This window comes from Salvelinus alpinus, chromosome 30 (assembly GCF_045679555.1).
Source record: "Salvelinus alpinus chromosome 30, SLU_Salpinus.1, whole genome shotgun sequence".
Lineage (NCBI taxonomy): Eukaryota > Metazoa > Chordata > Actinopteri > Salmoniformes > Salmonidae > Salvelinus > Salvelinus alpinus.
Window position 1 is genome coordinate 45567227 of NC_092115.1, and position 19140 is coordinate 45586366.

At 45.6% G+C, this 19140-nt stretch overlaps 1 protein-coding gene across 15 annotated transcripts in view; it reads right to left on the minus strand.

The window, feature by feature from the left end:
- Positions 1-1294: 1294 nt before the first annotated feature.
- The window catches only part of LOC139559486 (supervillin-like), a 76618-nt gene continuing 58772 nt past the window's right edge, over positions 1295-19140 (minus strand). For 7 of the 15 annotated variants that reach the window (XM_071375511.1, XM_071375512.1, XM_071375518.1 and 4 more), the window contains 22 exons: positions 18218-18331; positions 16748-16901; positions 14438-14530; positions 14077-14163; positions 13562-13739; positions 13113-13285; positions 12835-12990; positions 11156-11292; positions 10035-10182; positions 9627-9772; positions 8618-8793; positions 8292-8439; positions 7914-8110; positions 7455-7689; positions 7082-7187; positions 6563-6770; positions 6120-6253; positions 5828-5983; positions 5424-5567; positions 4955-5076; positions 4564-4719; positions 1295-2712 (listed from right to left, as the gene is read on the minus strand). In XM_071375511.1, coding sequence (XP_071231612.1) covers positions 2626-2712; positions 4564-4719; positions 4955-5076; positions 5424-5567; positions 5828-5983; positions 6120-6253; positions 6563-6770; positions 7082-7187; positions 7455-7689; positions 7914-8110; positions 8292-8439; positions 8618-8793; positions 9627-9772; positions 10035-10182; positions 11156-11292; positions 12835-12990; positions 13113-13285; positions 13562-13739; positions 14077-14163; positions 14438-14530; positions 16748-16901; positions 18218-18331 — 3255 coding nt within the window. In that variant the 3' untranslated portion in view covers positions 1295-2625. Of the gene's footprint in view, positions 2713-3387; positions 3484-4563; positions 4720-4954; positions 5077-5423; positions 5568-5827; positions 5984-6119; positions 6254-6562; positions 6771-7081; positions 7188-7454; positions 7690-7913; positions 8111-8291; positions 8440-8617; positions 8794-9626; positions 9773-10034; positions 10183-11155; positions 11293-12834; positions 12991-13112; positions 13286-13561; positions 13740-14076; positions 14164-14437; positions 14531-16747; positions 16902-17830; positions 17909-18217; positions 18332-19140 lie in introns of all 15 variants that reach the window. The other 8 variants (XM_071375517.1, XM_071375513.1, XM_071375519.1 and 5 more) reach the window with 6 other exon arrangements.

The window sequence follows — 19140 nt, forward strand, 5'->3', positions numbered from 1 at the left end:
AGACAATAACAATATCTCTCCTATAATCTTAATATGCTTGGCAAATGTATACATGACACATGACACACAGAACTGGAAACGGTTCATAACTTAAAAAATGTGATTTTCATGTAAAAAAAATACATATTTCCAAACTACGAGGATGAAATAACACTCTGAAATTGTGAAAGTGATGATAATGGCCTTTTAGTGTAAGAGACGAAAAAAATTAAAACACCTGGAAGTTCAGGTGTGTTGGAGTTTTTGGCCCATAGCATGACATCACAATCTGATCTGAATATTCTGACCAGTCATCTTTAATTTGCATATGTATCCTACTACTTTGAAGGGGTAAGCAGGGTAGGCTCTAGACTAGAGTAGATGATCTTATTCGCCAATCAGGGCTGTGTATGTAAATATATTTAAATTTCTATCAACACGACCACACGATCAGGCTGTGCATTTATTTCAATGGCAAAAGGAGGCTCAGAGAAATAAATGATAAATATATTTGTGGTTATTTTCATAAAATAAACATACACAGGGATGTATTAGACATAATTTAAAAATAAAAAGACTGCATGGGACTTTAAGGGATGTTAGGACAAAGAGGACAAAGAGCACCATCTGCTGGGCATAAGACAAACCGCTACAAAGTCAAGCAAGTTTTAGAGTGAATCTCAATTGTATTTCCTAGGGAGAATCTCAGTTGGTTTTGCTCCAGAGGCGGCGAGGAGAGGAAACGTGGAAACAAAAAAGAGACTCTTGCATGTCATCAGGCAAATTATGTTTACAGGGTTGGAATCCCAAAATAAACGTGTAACGTGTTAGCTAGTTGTGTGAGACATTTTATATCATTTGAAAAAAAAATGTGTGCATGCTTTTCTCTTCTGAGAAAAAACAACAGCTGATTCAAAAGGGATGTGGTGGATTTTACAACACTTCCGCGCTAGGTCCTGGTAGGATTATTTTGTGCATCCTCTGCTGAACTAGGTAATAGAGGAAGGAAGCATACTCAGTTTCACCTACTAACGAATTGATACTCTCCTCTACCACTCGACCACATCGGTTTCCGGGTCACAGAGGAGAGGACGACGGAAGAGTCGAGTACAGACTGTTTCCCCAATTGAGAATCTCCCCTAGATTCCTTGCGTCCTCTCTTCGTCTCTTTCTCAAAACACATTGGAGGATAAGGTCAGAGGGGAGGAACCACAGGTCTTCTACTCAAATGTGATTTTGAAAAAGTGACGAGGGAGAATTTGAGTATTCAAGAAAATACAATTGACATTCACTCAAATGAATACAAACTAACATCTATTTTGGATTTTGGGATTTATTGTTGTTTATTTACTATTTATCACAAAGAAAGTCTTCGAAATGCAGACTAGAATTTCTGTATATAAACTGTACACAAAAGCAAGGCACTATACATTCAACATTCATCAAGTGTTTTTCACAAAGAATTCCATGCCTTTAAAAAATACAGCCGTTTGTCATTTCTCAGGTACCTGTAAAGGTTAGATGTCATTATGACAGCCCCAGGCAGGTACCATATTTGAGAACGCAAAACAAAAAAAGGTACATACTTGGCATGTTTACACCTTTTTGACAAGGAAAAAAAAAACACTCCTACTGACAGACATTACACAGTACTTTCAAGTTGAATACGTTGTCTTTCTACCAGATTTTGTAATATATATTTTTTACATAAATACAAATTCTTCTAAATACTTCACAAACACACACACACAACAGTTAAAACATCACACCCAGACACCACATCAGTGTGTATGTCATTCATATGTCCATGGCATGAAACCCCCCATTGCCCTCCATTGTTCTTCTATCTGTTAAACCCTGATGAAGGCTACCGACCAATTTAAACACGTTGGTTTATTTTTAACAATAAACAAGCCTTTTTATCAACTTCCACTGTCCTCAAAGAGTTGCTGAATTTCCTCTTCACTTCATATGGCAAGAGCGGTGTCATAATAAGTGGAGACTTGTCGTACAGTATGAAGCAGAGAGAGAAAAAGAGAGAGAGAGTGCAGGTCCTGCTTTGTACAGTACCTGATAAACCCACTCGCATACAATGTGCTAAGCAGAATTTTCATTTTCCTACATAGTTACATAACTGAAAGGTAAAAACAATATGCTACATGACACTAGCACACCTCAGCGGATCCTCTACCCCAGCCTCCCCCCCCCCCCCCCCTGTGACCCACTCAGAGAAGCTGTCCCTGAGAGTGTGTTCAGCAGAGGAAACTAGTGAGGGGTGGATATCTCATAACAATGACTGGAATGAAGTGGATGGAATTGAATCAAACACTTGGAAACCATGAGTTTGATACCTTTCCAATGATTCCGTTCAACTGAAATGATGAGCCCATCCACTGATTGTTAAAGTACCACCAACCACTACTGGGGTTCGGTCACGCCGCTGGGAAGTGCTGAGGCGGGACAGCTTGGTGGCCTCCATCATGTCAACAGTCTCTGCGTCCTCTCTCTCCACAACCAACCTGATGAAGGCCCGGAGCCAGAAACGTTGGTTTTAACAATAAAGCAGCATTTGTATCAACTTCCACTGTCGTCCAAGACGTGCTGCGTTTAATCTCTCTCCACAATCATCATCAGCTTAACTTTACACTAAAACAGTCCTTTAGCTTTCTTTAAGTTCACTTGCTTCCACCCTGGTAATCCTTCGTACTCCTCTCTCTTCATGTCCAATGCTTTCTGCATGGGGGGGGGAGAGAAACAGCTCCAATTAATACACTGCTGGAGTGAGAGAGGAAGAAACTCACCAGGGGAGGTCAATATATAGTCACATTGGCCGAATTCAAAACAATGTCATGTCAAATAATGAACCATCATTGATTATCATGCTCTGGCCTCCGCAAAGTTCAAAGTCAAATACGTTACACACAGAAGAACACTCTTAGTAAAAAAAAAAAGGATCTATTAGAAGTTACTAAAAGGGTTCTTCGGTTCGTCGGCTGTCCCCACAGGAAAACCCTTTTAAGTTCTAGGTAGAACCCTTTTTAGTTCCAGCTAGATCCCTTTTGGGTTCCATGCAAACCCTCTCCACAGAGGGTTCTACATGGAATCGAAAAGAGTTCCACCTGGAACCAAAAAGGGTTCTCCTATGGGGATAACCAAAGAACCCTTTTTTTCCAATACTGTAGTACACCGCCTGAGCCCATGCTACAAAGAGGTGAAGTGATCCACTGTGCTCCACCTTGCTGTGGAGAAAGAAAGAAAATACAGGTGGAGAAGGCAAGCAGGACAGCCCAGAGGAAGAGGGAACAAGCGTGGTCAGAGGTTATTACAGTGAGTGAAGATGCCGTGTGCTTGAAGACAAGTAGAATCACCAGTGCTCATTTATCATAGTCTGCGTGGTAAATAACTCACCTTACCTCAATCCCCTAGAACCCAGCCTGAAAGGTGAGAGGAGAAGTCAGCCTGGATTAAGAGTGTATTACAGCGCTATTAGACATCAACAGGGAGCTGAAAGTAATGACGGTAAGATAATCACAAATCACATCAGTAGGTGTCAACCATCTCAGAGTAGGAATGCTGATCTAGGATCTCTGCCCATGTAATCGTATTCATTGGTGATCTAAAAGGCTAAACTGATCCTAGATCGCCACTCTGAAACGCTTTGATACATACAGCCTCTGGTATCTGTGCCATTGGCATGCTACAGACCTAAGACCAAGCATCTCTCCGGGCCCTCTCTCCTCATTGTAACCATGGTCACACTATTTGAGGAGGGGAGTTGACGCCCAAGGAGAGCGAGAACTCATTTCCTGAGTACACAGAGTGAGCTCCGACGCTGGAGCCACTCTGTCCTCCTCCAGTGTGTGTTGAATTCTGTAAATAGAGAAACACAAAACGGAGAGGGCCTCTCTCTTGTTGAATGGTGGGAGAGAAGAGGAGTGCAACCAGATTGAGGTAATGTGTGAAATGGAGGGTGACCTGACTGGGCCAGTCTGTCTCTCTCTCTCTACATCGCCAATGGCATCCTATTCCCTATATGGCGCACTACTTTTGGCCAGGGCTATGTCAAAAGTAGTGCACTGTAAAGGGAATAGGGTGCTATTTGGAATGCACCGCTGTCACTATCGGTACATGTACAGGACACAGTGTGACAGATACAGCTCTTATTCCGAGCCGCAGCCAGGAAGCAAGGTGCTGCTTCTCACATGTTCTGCTTTTGTGTTGTGCTTCTTATCTGTGGAAATCCCTTTGACCTTTTCATCCATCACACACAGAGGGGATCACACACGCCTCACACACACACACACACACACACACACTCTGGTTTATGTTTAACATGGACATACTGCATGCATCAGATATGAACATGACTGCAATGCATTGATTTCAACAAAACAACATTTGGAAATATTTCCCAGACAAAGGTTTAGCTTTTTAGTCCGGGACTAGGCCTAACCTTTGTCTGGGAAACCAGCCCATTCAGTCTTAAATCAAGGTTTACTTTTCTCACAGGGTGTGTTGGTGCTGAATGGTGTGGTCTCGCCACATTGTGTATTTAATGCAAACTGCAGCTGAACTTAAACTCACTTCAAAGTCCTGGTCTGATAGGTAGATCTCCAGGCGGAGGGGGTCGACGCCCCCAGGTAGGGGACGTGCCAGCAGCTCAGCCAGGGGATAGGTGTTCTGGCACAGCCTGGCCAGCACATCCTCCACCAAGATGATCTGGTTACACACCTCCGCCTCCTGACACACACACACACACACACACACACACACACACACACACACACACACACACACACACACACACACACACACACACACACTGTTATGGTCCCAAGAAAAAGGACATAAGAGCACTGCACACGTGTGTGTGTGTGTGTGTTTGTGTAAGGTGTGTGTGTGTGTGTATGGCCAGAGTATGTGTGTGCAATGTACAAGGGGGCTGTCAGATCACTGTGCGTGGCGTATAACGCACCCTCTCAGTGATCTCTGCGATGTCCTCTCTGTGCTCCCAGCTGGGAAACATGTTGGTAAAGGTGAGAGGCTCCAGACCAGCATGGATCAGATACGACTTCTGAGGCTTCTTCTCATTCTTCTCTATAGGAGGAAGTCAACCCATTTAGGGTGCGGCCCCAATGGCACCCTATTCCCTATATAGTGTACTACTTTTGACCATAGCCCTGAGGACATCAAAACTAGGGCACTATTTACGGAATGGGATGCAATTTAGGACACACCTCAGTAACAAATCCTAACTAGAGAGACGTGCCCTTAGTGAAAAGCTTTGCACGTTAACAGTACAGTGAAACTAAATGGTCATGAAGGACAAACGCCACGTATGCCCCTCTTTAAATTTAACCAAGAGATACAAGAGGTCAGAGGCGGACGTCATATTTCAAGTGTAATATCACACTGATGTCAAACAGATGACATCGTCAGTCTACCTTTGCAGTACCGCAGCACCGTTTCCATGGCGCACTTCCTGTCCATGTCCCATCGTATCCTGGCGGAGCCGGGGCTCTCGCTGTCCTGGGGCCACCAGCCCTGCCACAGGTACACCTCATGGAAGTTATCCACCAGGAACAGAGCTATACAGGAAGAGAAAGTCATTCTAGATCAGCTATTTCCAATAGTAGCTATTTCCAAAGGCCACAGTGAGAGCAGAGGGACGGTTGGTTCCTCAAGATGAATGTGGACCTAACTTTACGGTACTACTGGTGGGAACAATCAAACAAACAGGCTCTGACATTTGATTGCAAGTAAATCAACCTTAAACACACATAATCCCCTCCAAGGCTTATACACGGTATTTGTGTTGTGTTGTAGTGTATTGTATTGTAGGACTCACCCGGCTGGGAGGCTTGGTACAGATCCTCCTGAAGGAAGGGCAGAGAGCTGACCAGGTCTGGAACTCTGGAGGGGTGGTAGAACTCTGTGGCTACAAACTCCCCAGAAGAACTGCTCAGCTGGAACAGCCGAGGGGTGAAGTTAAATTTACCCGGATCTGAAACAAATGAATAATAATAGTAAGTCAGAAGTATGATGAATAACTGGAGTGCTCTTGTGAATGAGTAATTTCACTGCAATTGTGTGTGTGTGTGTGTGTGTGTGTGTGTGTGTGTAATAGTACTATACTGTACCTTGCAGCATACAGTCGTAGGCCTTCCTGTCTTTCCTACCGACCGCATCCCAGAATCCAGTGGGCTCTGATCCCTCGTCACACTCGGTGATGGTCACTTTACTGCTGCTATGGAGCCCCGCCTCCAACGGACATCTAACAGACAACACATGGTTCATATCCTCTACATACAATAAACAGGTTGTCCCCCAAACTGTACCCTATTCCCCATATAGTGCCCTTGGGGCCCTTGTCAAAAGTAGCGCACTGTATTGGGCATAGGGTGCCATTTGGGACGCACACATCCCATATTACACATTTCATTATCCATTTCATGACTAGGGACGAGAGTTTTTTTTCCTGGTCAACTACTTGACACAGTAAATTATCAAGAAAAAGAATATGCCCTGGTCAAAAGTAGTGCACTATTTTGGCAATATGGTGCCACTTGAGACGGAGACTCACTGTTCTTTGATCCTCTGTGCGGCGGTGAGGCCCACCAGGCGTGTGCGTTGCTGGGCCTTGCAGCCGTGCCACAGGTAAATGAGGGCCTTGTTCACATTCAGGAGGATCATGGAGCTCCTGGAGCGCAGGCTGCTGCAGTGACACACGACCTCCAGGAGGTGGCCCTCGACAGGGACATCCCCTCGCACGCAGTACAGACGCCAATCAGCTGGTAACAGACGGACACGCACGGGTCAGCATGACACATACACTGGTACTACTGCTCCTGATCACAGACACACAGGTACACAGTCAGAAGCCCCTCAAACAAGGCACACATTCACAAATATGGTTGCACAATTCCTGTAACTTTCCAACCAGGATTTCTGGGAAACCTAGAAATTTGGGGAAAGTTACTAGAATTTTGTAACTCTATTCACACAACAGCGCTCCTAATAATACAGTAGAGCCACATCTAACTGCTTAACCAACTCCTCTGAGGGCTATGACGTCATACTGCTAACCAGAAGAGATCCCTACTCTGTGTGTTCTCCTCTTCCTCCTCTCTCTTCCCACAGTGTATGATCATCCCCCCGTTGAAACACTGGAGGAAACAAGGGAGCTCCTTCCCCTGCTGTACCTGGACCTGTTGGGGGAGAGAGAGAGGGACAACGCTCACCCAGGTCATATGCATCTAGGGCTGCTCTCAGATCAGTGACAGTAGATACATGTATGCATGGATTTAGGCTCCATCCAAAATGACACCCTTTTCCCTATATAGTGCAGTACAAAAGTGCATTTTCTATATAGTGCTCTCTGGTCTGGTATGGAGGCTTAGTTTAAAAGGAGTGCAGTATATAGGGAATAGGGTGCCATTTGAGATGCACCCTTAGTATTTACAGGTTGACAGTACCTGTGCCCCTCTCTCCTCATCCAGCTCCACTGTCATCAGTGCTGACGTTCCTTTCTCGCTCACGGTGGAGTGCCGTCCCTGCCAGAAGAAGTAGCAGCACTTTTCTTTGCCAGGGCCCGCACTCCTCAACTCCGGGTTCTGCCTCCTCCCAACTGCTGCGCTCACCATGTACTTCCACTTCACAACATACGCGTCTCCCTCGTGGAACTGGCCTATACTCTGCTTGGGTAGCCGGCTGGAATAAGGAGAATATCGATTTGATTTATATAGCATTTTTCCACTGTGCGTTGCACTTTTAAATAGTAAGGACCACAATGGAAATTGTGGTCGACTCTATTGCGCTTTTAATCCTAGATCATTTTAATGTATGTATTGTTGTACTCTAATGGCTGAAGTAGCTCTATACGTCATTTTAAAATATGTCAAATCAAATTCATTCATTTTTGGGGGGAAACTGACCTGTAGTCAAACTCCAGGATGTGCCAGACATCCACCGACACCGTGCTGATCTCTAGAGTCCTCATCCTGTCCTCTCCTTCTATAGAGCCGTGGCCTCGGCCCACGTTCATCCCGTCCAGCACAGTGCTGACTGCTGTCTGGAGTACAGGCAGCATCAATGCTGCATCATACGGCCTGCACTCCCGCCCCGGCATCTCCTGAGAGAGAGAGAGAGAGAGAGAGTGTTATTCAAAAAACTCTTGGGTCATGGGGTCTGATGAAAACAGATAGCGAAAGAAGTATGAAAGGGATAGAGAGAAGGCAGAGAGAGAGACAAAGTGAGCGAGAAAGAGAAGAATCAGGAATGAGAGAGAGAAGGAGCGAGTCAGCAGGACATACCTTCTGCTCACTGACTTGCTCATTGGTGTTCTTTGATTGGGGTTTCTTAGTGTCTGCCCAGTCCAGGAACTTCTCTTTGAACAGGGTAGTCTCATTGTGCTCTGTCAGCCTGCCGAATATGGCCCAGTCAGGACGGCCCTGGCCCTTCCTGTAGACACACACAGAGAACAAGAGAGTGAGAGCACAGGCTTTAGCCTGTACACAGGCCTATACACCAACAAAATATCAGACAAACAGTCCCTGAGGTGATGATTTGAGTAAGTGGTGGTGTGAGTGTGAGAGAGAGAGAGAGAGAGAGAGACTGTGCGTGTGTGTTGGTTGCCTGCCTGGGTATGAGTGTATTGCATCCTCCAGGGTCCAGAGGGTTGATATCGCAGCAGGTGTAGTCAAAGGTTCCATTCCACAGGTGTTTGGCCAGCTGGAAGGCTACTTTCCTCTGGGCCAGAGTCACCTCCTTACCATGCCACACATACACCTCACTGCCAAAGTCAAACACCAACACCTGCAGGGGGGCACAAAAAAGTGTGCCAGTGTGGCATCAGAATGGGCACAGAGCAACAGCTAGGGCACAATGATGGCCATTCCGATAAACATTTGGTTGCAATAATATGAAGTTCATTGACGGCAGAGGAGGCTGGTGGGAGGAGCTATAGGAGGACGGGCTCATTGTAATGGCTGGAATGGAATTAATGGAACGGTATCAAACTGCTTCCAACATACGGAAACCAGAGCCATATATTTAGAGAGTAAGGACCATAGAATTGGGAACTAATTTAACAGGATCTTCATGGTTAGGACCATAGATTAAGGAATTAGAATACTAGCATGGATATTAACCTTCTTATGATGGGATAGAGGTTAGCCATTTTGGTCAGGGAGTTGGTCAACCATGGTTTGCCAGTGTTGTGATAAGATAATGTATAAAATAATGAAGTTGAATCATTTATCTGCACGGTATGTTTGTTATCTAGCTAGACAGCCAGTTTTAGAGGAAGGATTCCATTAACTAAAACAATGCAGTCAATCCACAGCCACACACTGGCTGAAATCAGCTGGTGACGGGACTTAGACAAGTTGTAAATGCGTAGTATTTACTGAAATGATACTTGTATGATACTGAAATTGTATCATACAAGAGCACTCACGGTTTTCCAAGGAAACTAAAATTAAAACATGTCTGTTTACATATATTTGAGAGGCTGTTTATACAGAAAATGTGTATAAAACCCATATAAACTGTATTATAATTATATGACAATATTTTCGGTTGACGGTCATTCTATTACATCATTTCTGATATATCACATGCCTTACTTGATCAGTCCAATCACGTACCTCTTTGGACTCCAGTAGTGTGCTGTGAGGAACCTTCCCCCACTGGTCATCATCAGGAACCAGCTTGTCATCCAGCAGACGGAAGATACAGTTAGTCTCCACTATGGCACTCTCAAACAGCTCATCCTCCTCTGGTGGCCCGGCAGCTGTCGGAGGACACACACAAACACATAAGATATCAAGATAAAGACTTCTGAAAGACTTGCAGCTAAATCTTTTCAATGAACTTAGTCCCAATTCTCCACTCAAGTGTGCAGTTGCACACTTCCCGTCATGATTTAACAAAATGGTGGAAACTCCCTCCATCCAGTGACTCCACCAATGCTTTTCAAATCAAAGTGTGCAAGTACACATTTTTGGAGGTGGAGAATTGTGACACAGCCATGGCCTCTGATGCTGTTCCTTTACACTGGTAGGTTTGCTCTCCTCTCAGGATCTTCCAGAACTCTGTGGCCGCAGGGCTCTGGGGGTCGACCCCCTCCTCGATGGTCTGGATCTGGCTCGCTCTGCAGCCCAGATCCTTCTTAGTCTGGATGAACAATGCCAGCTCAGAAGCCTACAGTACGAGAGAGATACACACAACAACAGAGAAAATGTCACTATAACGGAAATACATGCACTGTACATGTCAATACCGTACATACAGTACAATACCAAATACCGTCAGCCCTGAAAGGGGCTTAGGTTAGCATGAGATTTACTTGCAAAGGCCAATGTCAGAGCCTGCTAGTTGTGTCCTACGAGTAGTATTTTATGTTATAATGATGAGGCATTGTTCATCTTGGGAGATCAAGGGTCTCCATGCTCTAACTGTGGGCGCACTGTAGTTCGATGTCTGCCTGATGATACCCAAGTTGATACCAGTTAAAAATACTGGAGCTAGTATAATAAATATCAGGGTTGGGGGGAAAAACGGTGTAGCCTAGGGGAATCAAGTTAAAGTCACGGCGTGTTTGAAACGGTCTACCGTACACAAACAGGACCCTTTCCATGGGGAATGGGAGCTGCTGTAGGAACAGATGGGGACAGCTCTCTCTTCCACAACGAGAGAACGGCACAAATGAACGGTGTGTCTGTGGCTGAATCCCAAACGGGGACCCTATTTCCTATAAACCGCACGACTTTTGACCAGGGCCGATAGGATATCACAGAACATGCGTCTGCTTCAACCAGAAAAGCACGACAACACATCACCAGCTGTTGCCTGTGTGGGAGACGTTAAAGTCCATCCAAAAGGCCTTATTAAACATTTGCCTGCACCCTAAAATAACCCCCGAGCTTTTAAATCACAAATTGTAGCTAACCCAACCCGAGAGGACTGGGATTAACGCACAAGACATTTCCTTAATCCTGGAAGTCGTTTTTTTCAACACTGACACAGTTGGAGAGACGAGGACTCACTTTGCCTTTCTCGCCCACCTCACACAGTCATGCACACACACACACACACAGACACATAGACACACAGCCACACATAGACACACAGACACATAGACACACACACATACAGTCAGGAAACAGGGACTCACTTTGGCTTTCTCGATGACATTAGAGAACTCTCCCATCCAAACAAAGCAGTGTTGAGGAGTAACCAGGAGGAAGCAGTCACCACTGTTCAGGGCCGAGGCTCTGGGCTCCACTAGTCTGGTCTGGACGTGACGGCGGCCTGGGTAGATAAGAGAGAGGGTGAGATTGCGTCGGAAATGGCACATGGCACCATATTCCCTGACAAAAGCTTCAATGGAATAAGGGCCCATAGGGCTCTGATCAAAAGTAGTGCACTACAGTATAGAGGGAATAGGGTGACATTTTGAACGCAACCTGAGGCTCAGGATACAATTCATTCTCTGTCATGATCCGAGCAACTCTGCTATTCTGGGCTTGATTATTTTTGTCTAGAAGGTGGACACGGTCACATCTGCACAGGAAATCACATTCTTGATTTGGTGTGAGTGTGTGTGTGTGTGTGTGTGTGCGTGTGTGTGTCAACCACATGTTTTAACTATTCCAACGTGACCCTCTCTTTCCAGCTCTAATCTATTTCCTCCTTATCGTTCCCCTTTGCATGACTGGCCCTAATATTGTGCTCTCTAGCAGGTTGAACACACACACACACACACACACACACACAGAGAGAGAGAGAGAGAGAGAGAGGTTAGCAGACAACACAGGACCCTGCCTGCGTCCCAAACGGCATCCTATTTCCTATAAGTGCACTACTTTTGACCAGAGCCATATGGGCCTCGGTAAAAAGAACTGAACTATTTTTTTTATTTTTTTATTTTACCGTTATTTTACCAGGTAAGTTGACTGAGAACACGTTCTCATTTGCAGCAACGACCTGGGGAATAGTTACAGGGGAGAGGAGGGGGATGAATGAGCCAATTGTAAACTGGGGATTATTAGGTGACCGTGATGGTTGAGTGCCAGATTGGGAATTTAGCCAGGACACCGGGGTTAACACCCCTACTCTTACGATAAGTGCCATGGGATCTTTAATGACCTCAGAGAGTCAGGACACCCGTTTAACGTCCCATCCGAAAGACGGCACCCTACACAGAGCAGTGTCCCCAATCACTGCCCTGGGGCATTGGGATCTTTGTTTAGACCAGAGGAAAGAGTGCCTCCTACTGGCCCTCCAACACCACTTCCAGCAGCACCTGGTCTCCCATCCAGGGACTGACCAGGACCAACCCTGCTTAGCTTCAGAAGCAAGCCAGCAGTGGTATGCAGGGTGGTATGCTGCTGGCAACTATGAAGGGAATAGGGTGCCGTTTGGGGTGCAACATCCTACTTCAATGACGCAGAGTTCTCCAGAAATAACTTAATTTGTTCTCTTTACCTGTCCTTACCTGTCCTCATTCAAGGAACAACCTGGCTGTGGAATATCCTCTGTCCTGTTCGAATTTTCCTATGACATTGGTCAATGTCAAAATAAATGCGGGTCTTGAATTGATACAGCTCACCTCAAAACCGAAGTTTGTCCGACGTCTTAAAAAGTGAGAATATATCCCATGCTATCTGTACTGTGGATCAAGCTACAGGCCTCAATCCCAAAATTAATGGGAAAGATACTAAAGACACATCGAGGTCATATTCATTAGGTATGAAACGTAAGAAAACTGACAGAAACAGGGAGGTACTGTATCTACATTTTGAAACGACGTGCACTAATGAATAAAGCACAGCAATGCAGTAGGCATCTCACCTTTGACCTGCATCAGCATGACGTTCTTGTACGGCACGGCGCTGTTGTTGGACATCTGCTCGGAGATGTTGACGCTCCTCAGACTCACGTTGCTGAAGTTCTCCTTACTGGCCAGTCCAGCCAGGGCCGCGTCCGAGTACTCCGAAGTCTTACTCACTAAAACTCACAGGACAAGGAGCGTGTGAGGGCTAGACACTATGTGTGACACACAGGCACACACACACTCACTCTGACTTGCACACACGCGCACACACACACACACACACACACACACTCACTCTTCTCATCCTTGATCCTCTTGCTCTCTATGAGGCCGATGTTGAGCCTCTGCTCAGTGTACTCGTGTCTGATGTCCTCCCTGGCCGCCAGCATCTTCAGAGGGTTCTTAGACGCCCGGACGTTCCTCGATGGTCTCACTGCTCGTTTGTGCTGCGCTATGGCTGAGGTCAACCTGCACAGGGAGGGACAGAGGGCAGGAAGAGAGGGGGCGAGGGAGAAAGGGACAGGAAGAGGGGCAGAGAGGACAGAGATGTGGTGAAACTCCATGCAATGGAGCTACACCCAATGCCACACGTCTGCTCCGACCAAAGTAGGCTTGCAGAAATCCTGTAACTCCAGAATTCCTCCTGATTCCAGGAATATTCCAACCAGGATTTCTGGAAAATGTTTGGGAAAGTTATGTTGCAACCCTAGAGAAAATACATTATTTGGTAAATCATTTGCTTACTTGGGCGCCTGAGTGCCGAAGATGGCATCAAAGTCCTCGTCGATCTCGATCCTGCTGGGCATGCGTGGGAAGTCAGCCACGTGCCGGTAGAACTTGGAGAAGATCTCATCGTCCATCCTCATCACCTCCTTCACAGCCTTCTCTGTCACGGTCAGAGTGGTCTCCTGAAGACCTGCCACTAGGGGGAAACACAGTAAAGTAAGCCTTGTCCAAGCCAGAGCAGCCCATACGGCAGGAGCCCATCTGCTCCCTCTCTGTCACTGTTAGGGCGGTCTCCTGAAGACCTGCCACTGATAGAAACACAGTAAAGGTCCAATCACTACTGTAAATGACTACTGTAGCAGACTTCCCGATGCTTGATTAACAGAATAGCTTCCTTCCTCAGAAGACCACACTGGTATTCGATATTTGATCTTCTGTCTCACAACACTCTTGAAACATCTTGAGCCAGTTACGCTACTAAAAAGCATTTGTTGGCGTGGGTCGAGGCAACTGAAAAAACGATTAGCACCAACCTTTACTGTTCAGACGTCCCAAAAATGTCTCCAATTTATCCAGCTTTTTATCCGACTCCAAGTTCATCTCTGGTCTGGCTTCGATTTCTGGTGGATAAAACACCAGATCAGACAACAGAGTTACAAATATTCCTGACAGATATAGTGTGGTCATGTTGTGATTGTATGTTGTCATAGAATTGTGATTAGGGTCAAACAATTCTGGTAACGTTCTCCAAATCCCGGTTGGAAGATTCCTTGAATCAGGAGGGAATAAGCAGGAAATCCATGTGTCCTCCAACCAGGATTTCAGAAAAATTGGGGGAAAGTAATTGGAATTCTGCAGTCCTACATTGCATCTTTCATTAAGTGTATGACTGACCCTCCTGCGGTTTGATGACCGGCACGTTGCTCTTGAGTTTGGTGGAGACAGGAGACAGGATGGGGCTGATGGCTGAGGAGGAGGCTGCCAGACCTGCAAACACAACCACACACACACACACTCTGAGAGGAAAGAAAATCATACTATCCTCTAGGGTCCAGAAACCTTTCTTGTGATTTCACTTGTTTTTATCAACTTACCCCAAACAGCGAATCACTTTCTCATCCTTGTTGTGCAACATGGGGGCCCTGAAAAAAACACGAAAAAAACCACCCTATACGTCCTTTTAGAAACAGCAAAGATCTCAGCATAGCGATGCAGGTCTTTAGATGTTGTACAAATGAAGCCGTGTCATTCTGAACTCGATCCGCAATGTTATGTTCACTACTTTTGTGCCACTCGAGCCGTTTCCCCTATCCAGCTGTTCCCTTCTCCGTGTAGCCTGCCGCTACAGGTAACTGCCAAAATAAAGGAAACACCGACATAAAGTGTCTTAATAATAGGGCGTTGGGCCACTGCCAGAACAGCTTCAATGCGCCTTGGCATATATTGTACAAATGTCTGGAACTTCCTGTGTGGAAGCATCTGCTTTCAAATATTCTTTGTATCCCTCATTTTTTCAAGTTTTCCTTTATTTCGGCAGTTACCTGTAGAATGGAGAGAGAGGTAATCACTCGAGTTTCAACAAAATTGAATAGAACCTTGCGGATAAAGTTAGGAATGGCACAATTCCACGTGTACAACATTTAAAGATCTGCATCACCGTGCTGAGAGATTTGCCATTTCTAAAAGTAATTTTTTTGGAGCCTTTGATCATGTTTTTTCAGTGGCCCCGTACTGCACAACGAGGATGAGGAAGTGAAAAAAAGGTGTCTGAACCCTTCTAGAACATGCCATTTACATAACAAAATTGAGATTTGGTTTTCTAAAAGAAAACGTCTCGTTTTAATATCTATCGGTGTGTAGTTGTTGTGATCATCTCATCTGTTGTTATGTATGGTGGTTATATATATCTGCCCTCCTGCCTATTAATTCCCCTTGTGAAATAAATAGTGTTTTGATATTATATATATATTTTTTTATTTGTAGTTGGGTAGCCTCAGTGGAGGCTCACATGCTCTGGTTTGGCTGGCGCCTAGCCTGAACTCCGCTAGGCAAAACGAACAGGTGTGCTCGCATACCTTCGACCTTCACTTGAAAAACGAGAAAAAAGCTGCAATAGTACCGTTTGTCCACCTTGAGACACCATAGCCAGTATACACTTCCTCAAAATAGTCAGAATTCATCTAAGATAACTCCAGAAATCTGTCATTCATTTAGAAGTTTTTGCCCAGGAGATCTTAGACATGCAATTTTACATCTAACTAGGATGTTTGGTGCAGTATTTCTCAAGTGAAAAAAATTGCATGAAAACGAGTCGTCTGTCGTTGACAATGACAACCTACACTTAATTGAAGTTCCCTACTGTTGCCCAATCACCGACAAAGGTGCGTAGACTTTGGCTTACAAACTTCGGCTTGCCTCGAGAACATATTTTGTGTGCACGAACAGCTTAATTTTTTTGTTTGTTATGGCTGGGAAGCATGCGGACCGGTTAAGTTGACCATCAGTGGGCTGTGCTCTGACCTTTCTTGACCATGCGTGCAGCCCCTGTGAACTAACCTTTCTTGACCATGCGTGCAGCCCCTGTGAACTAACCTTTCTTGACCATGTGTGCAGCCACGGTGTACTAACCTTTCTTGACCATGCGTGCAGCCACGGGGAACTAACCTTTCTTGACAATGCGTGCAGCCCCTGTGAACTAAACTTTCTTGACAATGCGTGCAGCCACAGTGTACTAACCTTTCTTGACAATGCGTGCAGCCCCTGTGAACTAACCTTTCTTGACAATGCGTGCAGCCACAGTGTACTAACCTTTCTTGACAATGCGTGCAGCCACGGGGAACTAACCTTTCTTGACAATGCGTGCAGCCCCTGTGAACTAACCTTTCTTGACAATGCGTGCAGCCACAGTGTACTAACCTTTCTTGACAATGCGTGCAGCCCCTGTGAACTAACCTTTCTCGACCATGTGTGCAGCCATGGTGTACTAACCTTTCTTGACCATGCGTGCAGCCCCTGTGAACTAACCTTTCTTGACCATGTGTGCAGCCATGGTGTACTAACCTTTCTTGACCATGCGTGCAGCCCCTGTGAACTAACCTTTCTTGACCATGCGTGCAGCCACAGTGTACTAACCTTTCTTGACCATGCGTGCAGCCCCTGTGAACTAACCTTTCTTGACCATGCGTGCAGCCACAGTGTACTAACCTTTCTTGACCATGCGTGCAGCCACAGTGTACTGGGTGGAGTCGTTGGCCACCCCCTTGCCTTTAGACACCCAGGACTCCTCCCGTGTTGAGATCATCTGCTTCCTCTCCTCTATGGACATCTGAGCCTGGTTCTCCATCTCCTCTCCCATCCTCTGAACACACACAGTTACACACTGTTACCTTCTGGTTAGTACAGGGTTTCACATAAGGTTAAATGCTGTACAGTAAGGTCACCAGTGATGTATTAGTTAATAAATAGGTAGGTAAAACGTTGATCACCGCTCGCTGTGACTAAAGTAGTGCTCCCTATACTTTAAATGCATTTGTTTTCAGCAAAAGATGGGTAAATGCTCACGCAAAATAAAAAAGGTGCATAAATAGTGTTTACCCTCCACTACACCACTGAAGGTCACTGTATCACTCTGATAATATGAGAACAAAAAAAAAGTGGAAACCAGTAGTGGTTGGTGAACGGAGGATGAGTCATAGCCATTAGGCTGCAACAATTCTGTTCCAGCCATTACAATGAGTCCATCCTCCGACTTAAAGTGACACCAGCCACAACTGCTCTGATTATATGAGGACAAAACCACAAAACCTTGGAAATGATAGCAGCACAGTACAGTGGCTTTGCCTTTGTAGGACTATCCCATAGAGGTGTAATACTACTCATACACACAAAACAAAGAGACAAGAGTACAGTAAGATAAGTAGCAATAGGGGGAGGGGTTCAAATCGTGTGCACACTCATTAATATAACCAACTTAGATTTTAGTGGACGGGGAAAAGACAGATGCATAATCACCTAACCTTTCAATGGCATGCATGAAGGGATAATGGAAGACCACCGGCTGAGTCTTAAATGACACCCTAATCCCTATATAATGCCCTACTTTCGACCAGGCCCCATAGGATTCTGGTCAAAAGTAGTTCCCTAAATACGGGATAGGTGACCAGAGCCGTATGTGCCCTGGTCAAATGTAGTGCACTACATAAGGAATGGGGTGCAATTTGAGACACAGCCCAAGCTTCCAGTACAGGCAGAACAGTGAAACGTGGCTGGTCCGGTGCGTGTTCTTACCTGACTATGAAGGTCAATAACTTGGCACTTATGGCCAAGGGAGATTGGAGGAAAATATGTGGAGGAAAAGACAGGCTCCTAAGGACAGAGGTGATTGGATACGTGGATAAGAGGAGAAGAGATGGTGGAGGGAGGAAATGGAGAGGGATAGGGAAGAAAGTTACAATCAGGCAGACATATACAGAGGGATGCTAGAGAATAGGGTTGGGCAGCCAGGTATATGATCATACCGTATACCGGGGTATACCGGTGAAAATCTGAATACCGCCCCAACACTACTGGAGAAAGGATGCAAAGGAGAGAGACCACACCATTCCAAACCAGAAATGATAATTGTGACAAAGAGACCCAGAGCGAGATACTGAGAGCCACTGAGGGACAACTCACAGAGATTATTTTGGATAAATCAAGTCTGAAGTCATGATGATGTTTCCATGGCTGAAGCAGACAGAGCCGGCGTTCCCCAGTCAAACCTTTATCTGGTTCACAGTGTATTTTCCCCTTTAAAGAGAGACAACATCTCCAGAGCACCATCGCCTGAGCCCCTCACATCCGTACACGTCACATGAAATGCAAAGACATGCAACAGTGGAGTCTGGTGAGGGGAGGACGGGCTCATAGCAATGGCTGGAATGGAAAAAATGGAACCTTATCCAACTCATGAAAACAATATCTTTGATGTGTTTGATACCATTCCATATATTCCGTTCCATCCATTACTATGAGCCCGTCCTTCGATTGAAAGTCCCACCAGCCACCACTGGCGTGCAAGTGTTAAGCGGTTAATCATGAACACATACAGAGGTCCTTGAATACGAATTAATCGGTAACGGGCAATGCACATTGCAGCTGCTGTATCTAATACCCATCACACAGCTGATTCAAATAACCATCATCATGCTTTGATTATTTGAATCAGCTGTGGGGTGCTAGGGCAAAAAACTAAACGTACAAACACAGGCGGGACCCCAGAACCGAATAAGGGAAACCCTGGTCTAGACAAGCCAGCGACGACTGTCTCAGTGACAGTCTGTGATACGGTCATGAAGAGAGGCCATTTGTTCTGTCACTACTAACTTACAGTGGTTCTTCCTTTAAAAGTCGCGGCATACCGCAGCACAGCTTGCGGGGTGCCGCAGAATTCTATGGCACGTCATTTAAGCGTCCGCCATAGTTGCCGGAACGACGCAATTTACCACAATCTGCCACCGTCTACCACAAACGGTTGCGGCATGAGCTCAAAACGTTTAAAGGAAGAACCACTGTGTGAATCAAGTCTCTCTCCATCACCACTATGCAGTGGGCAGTTC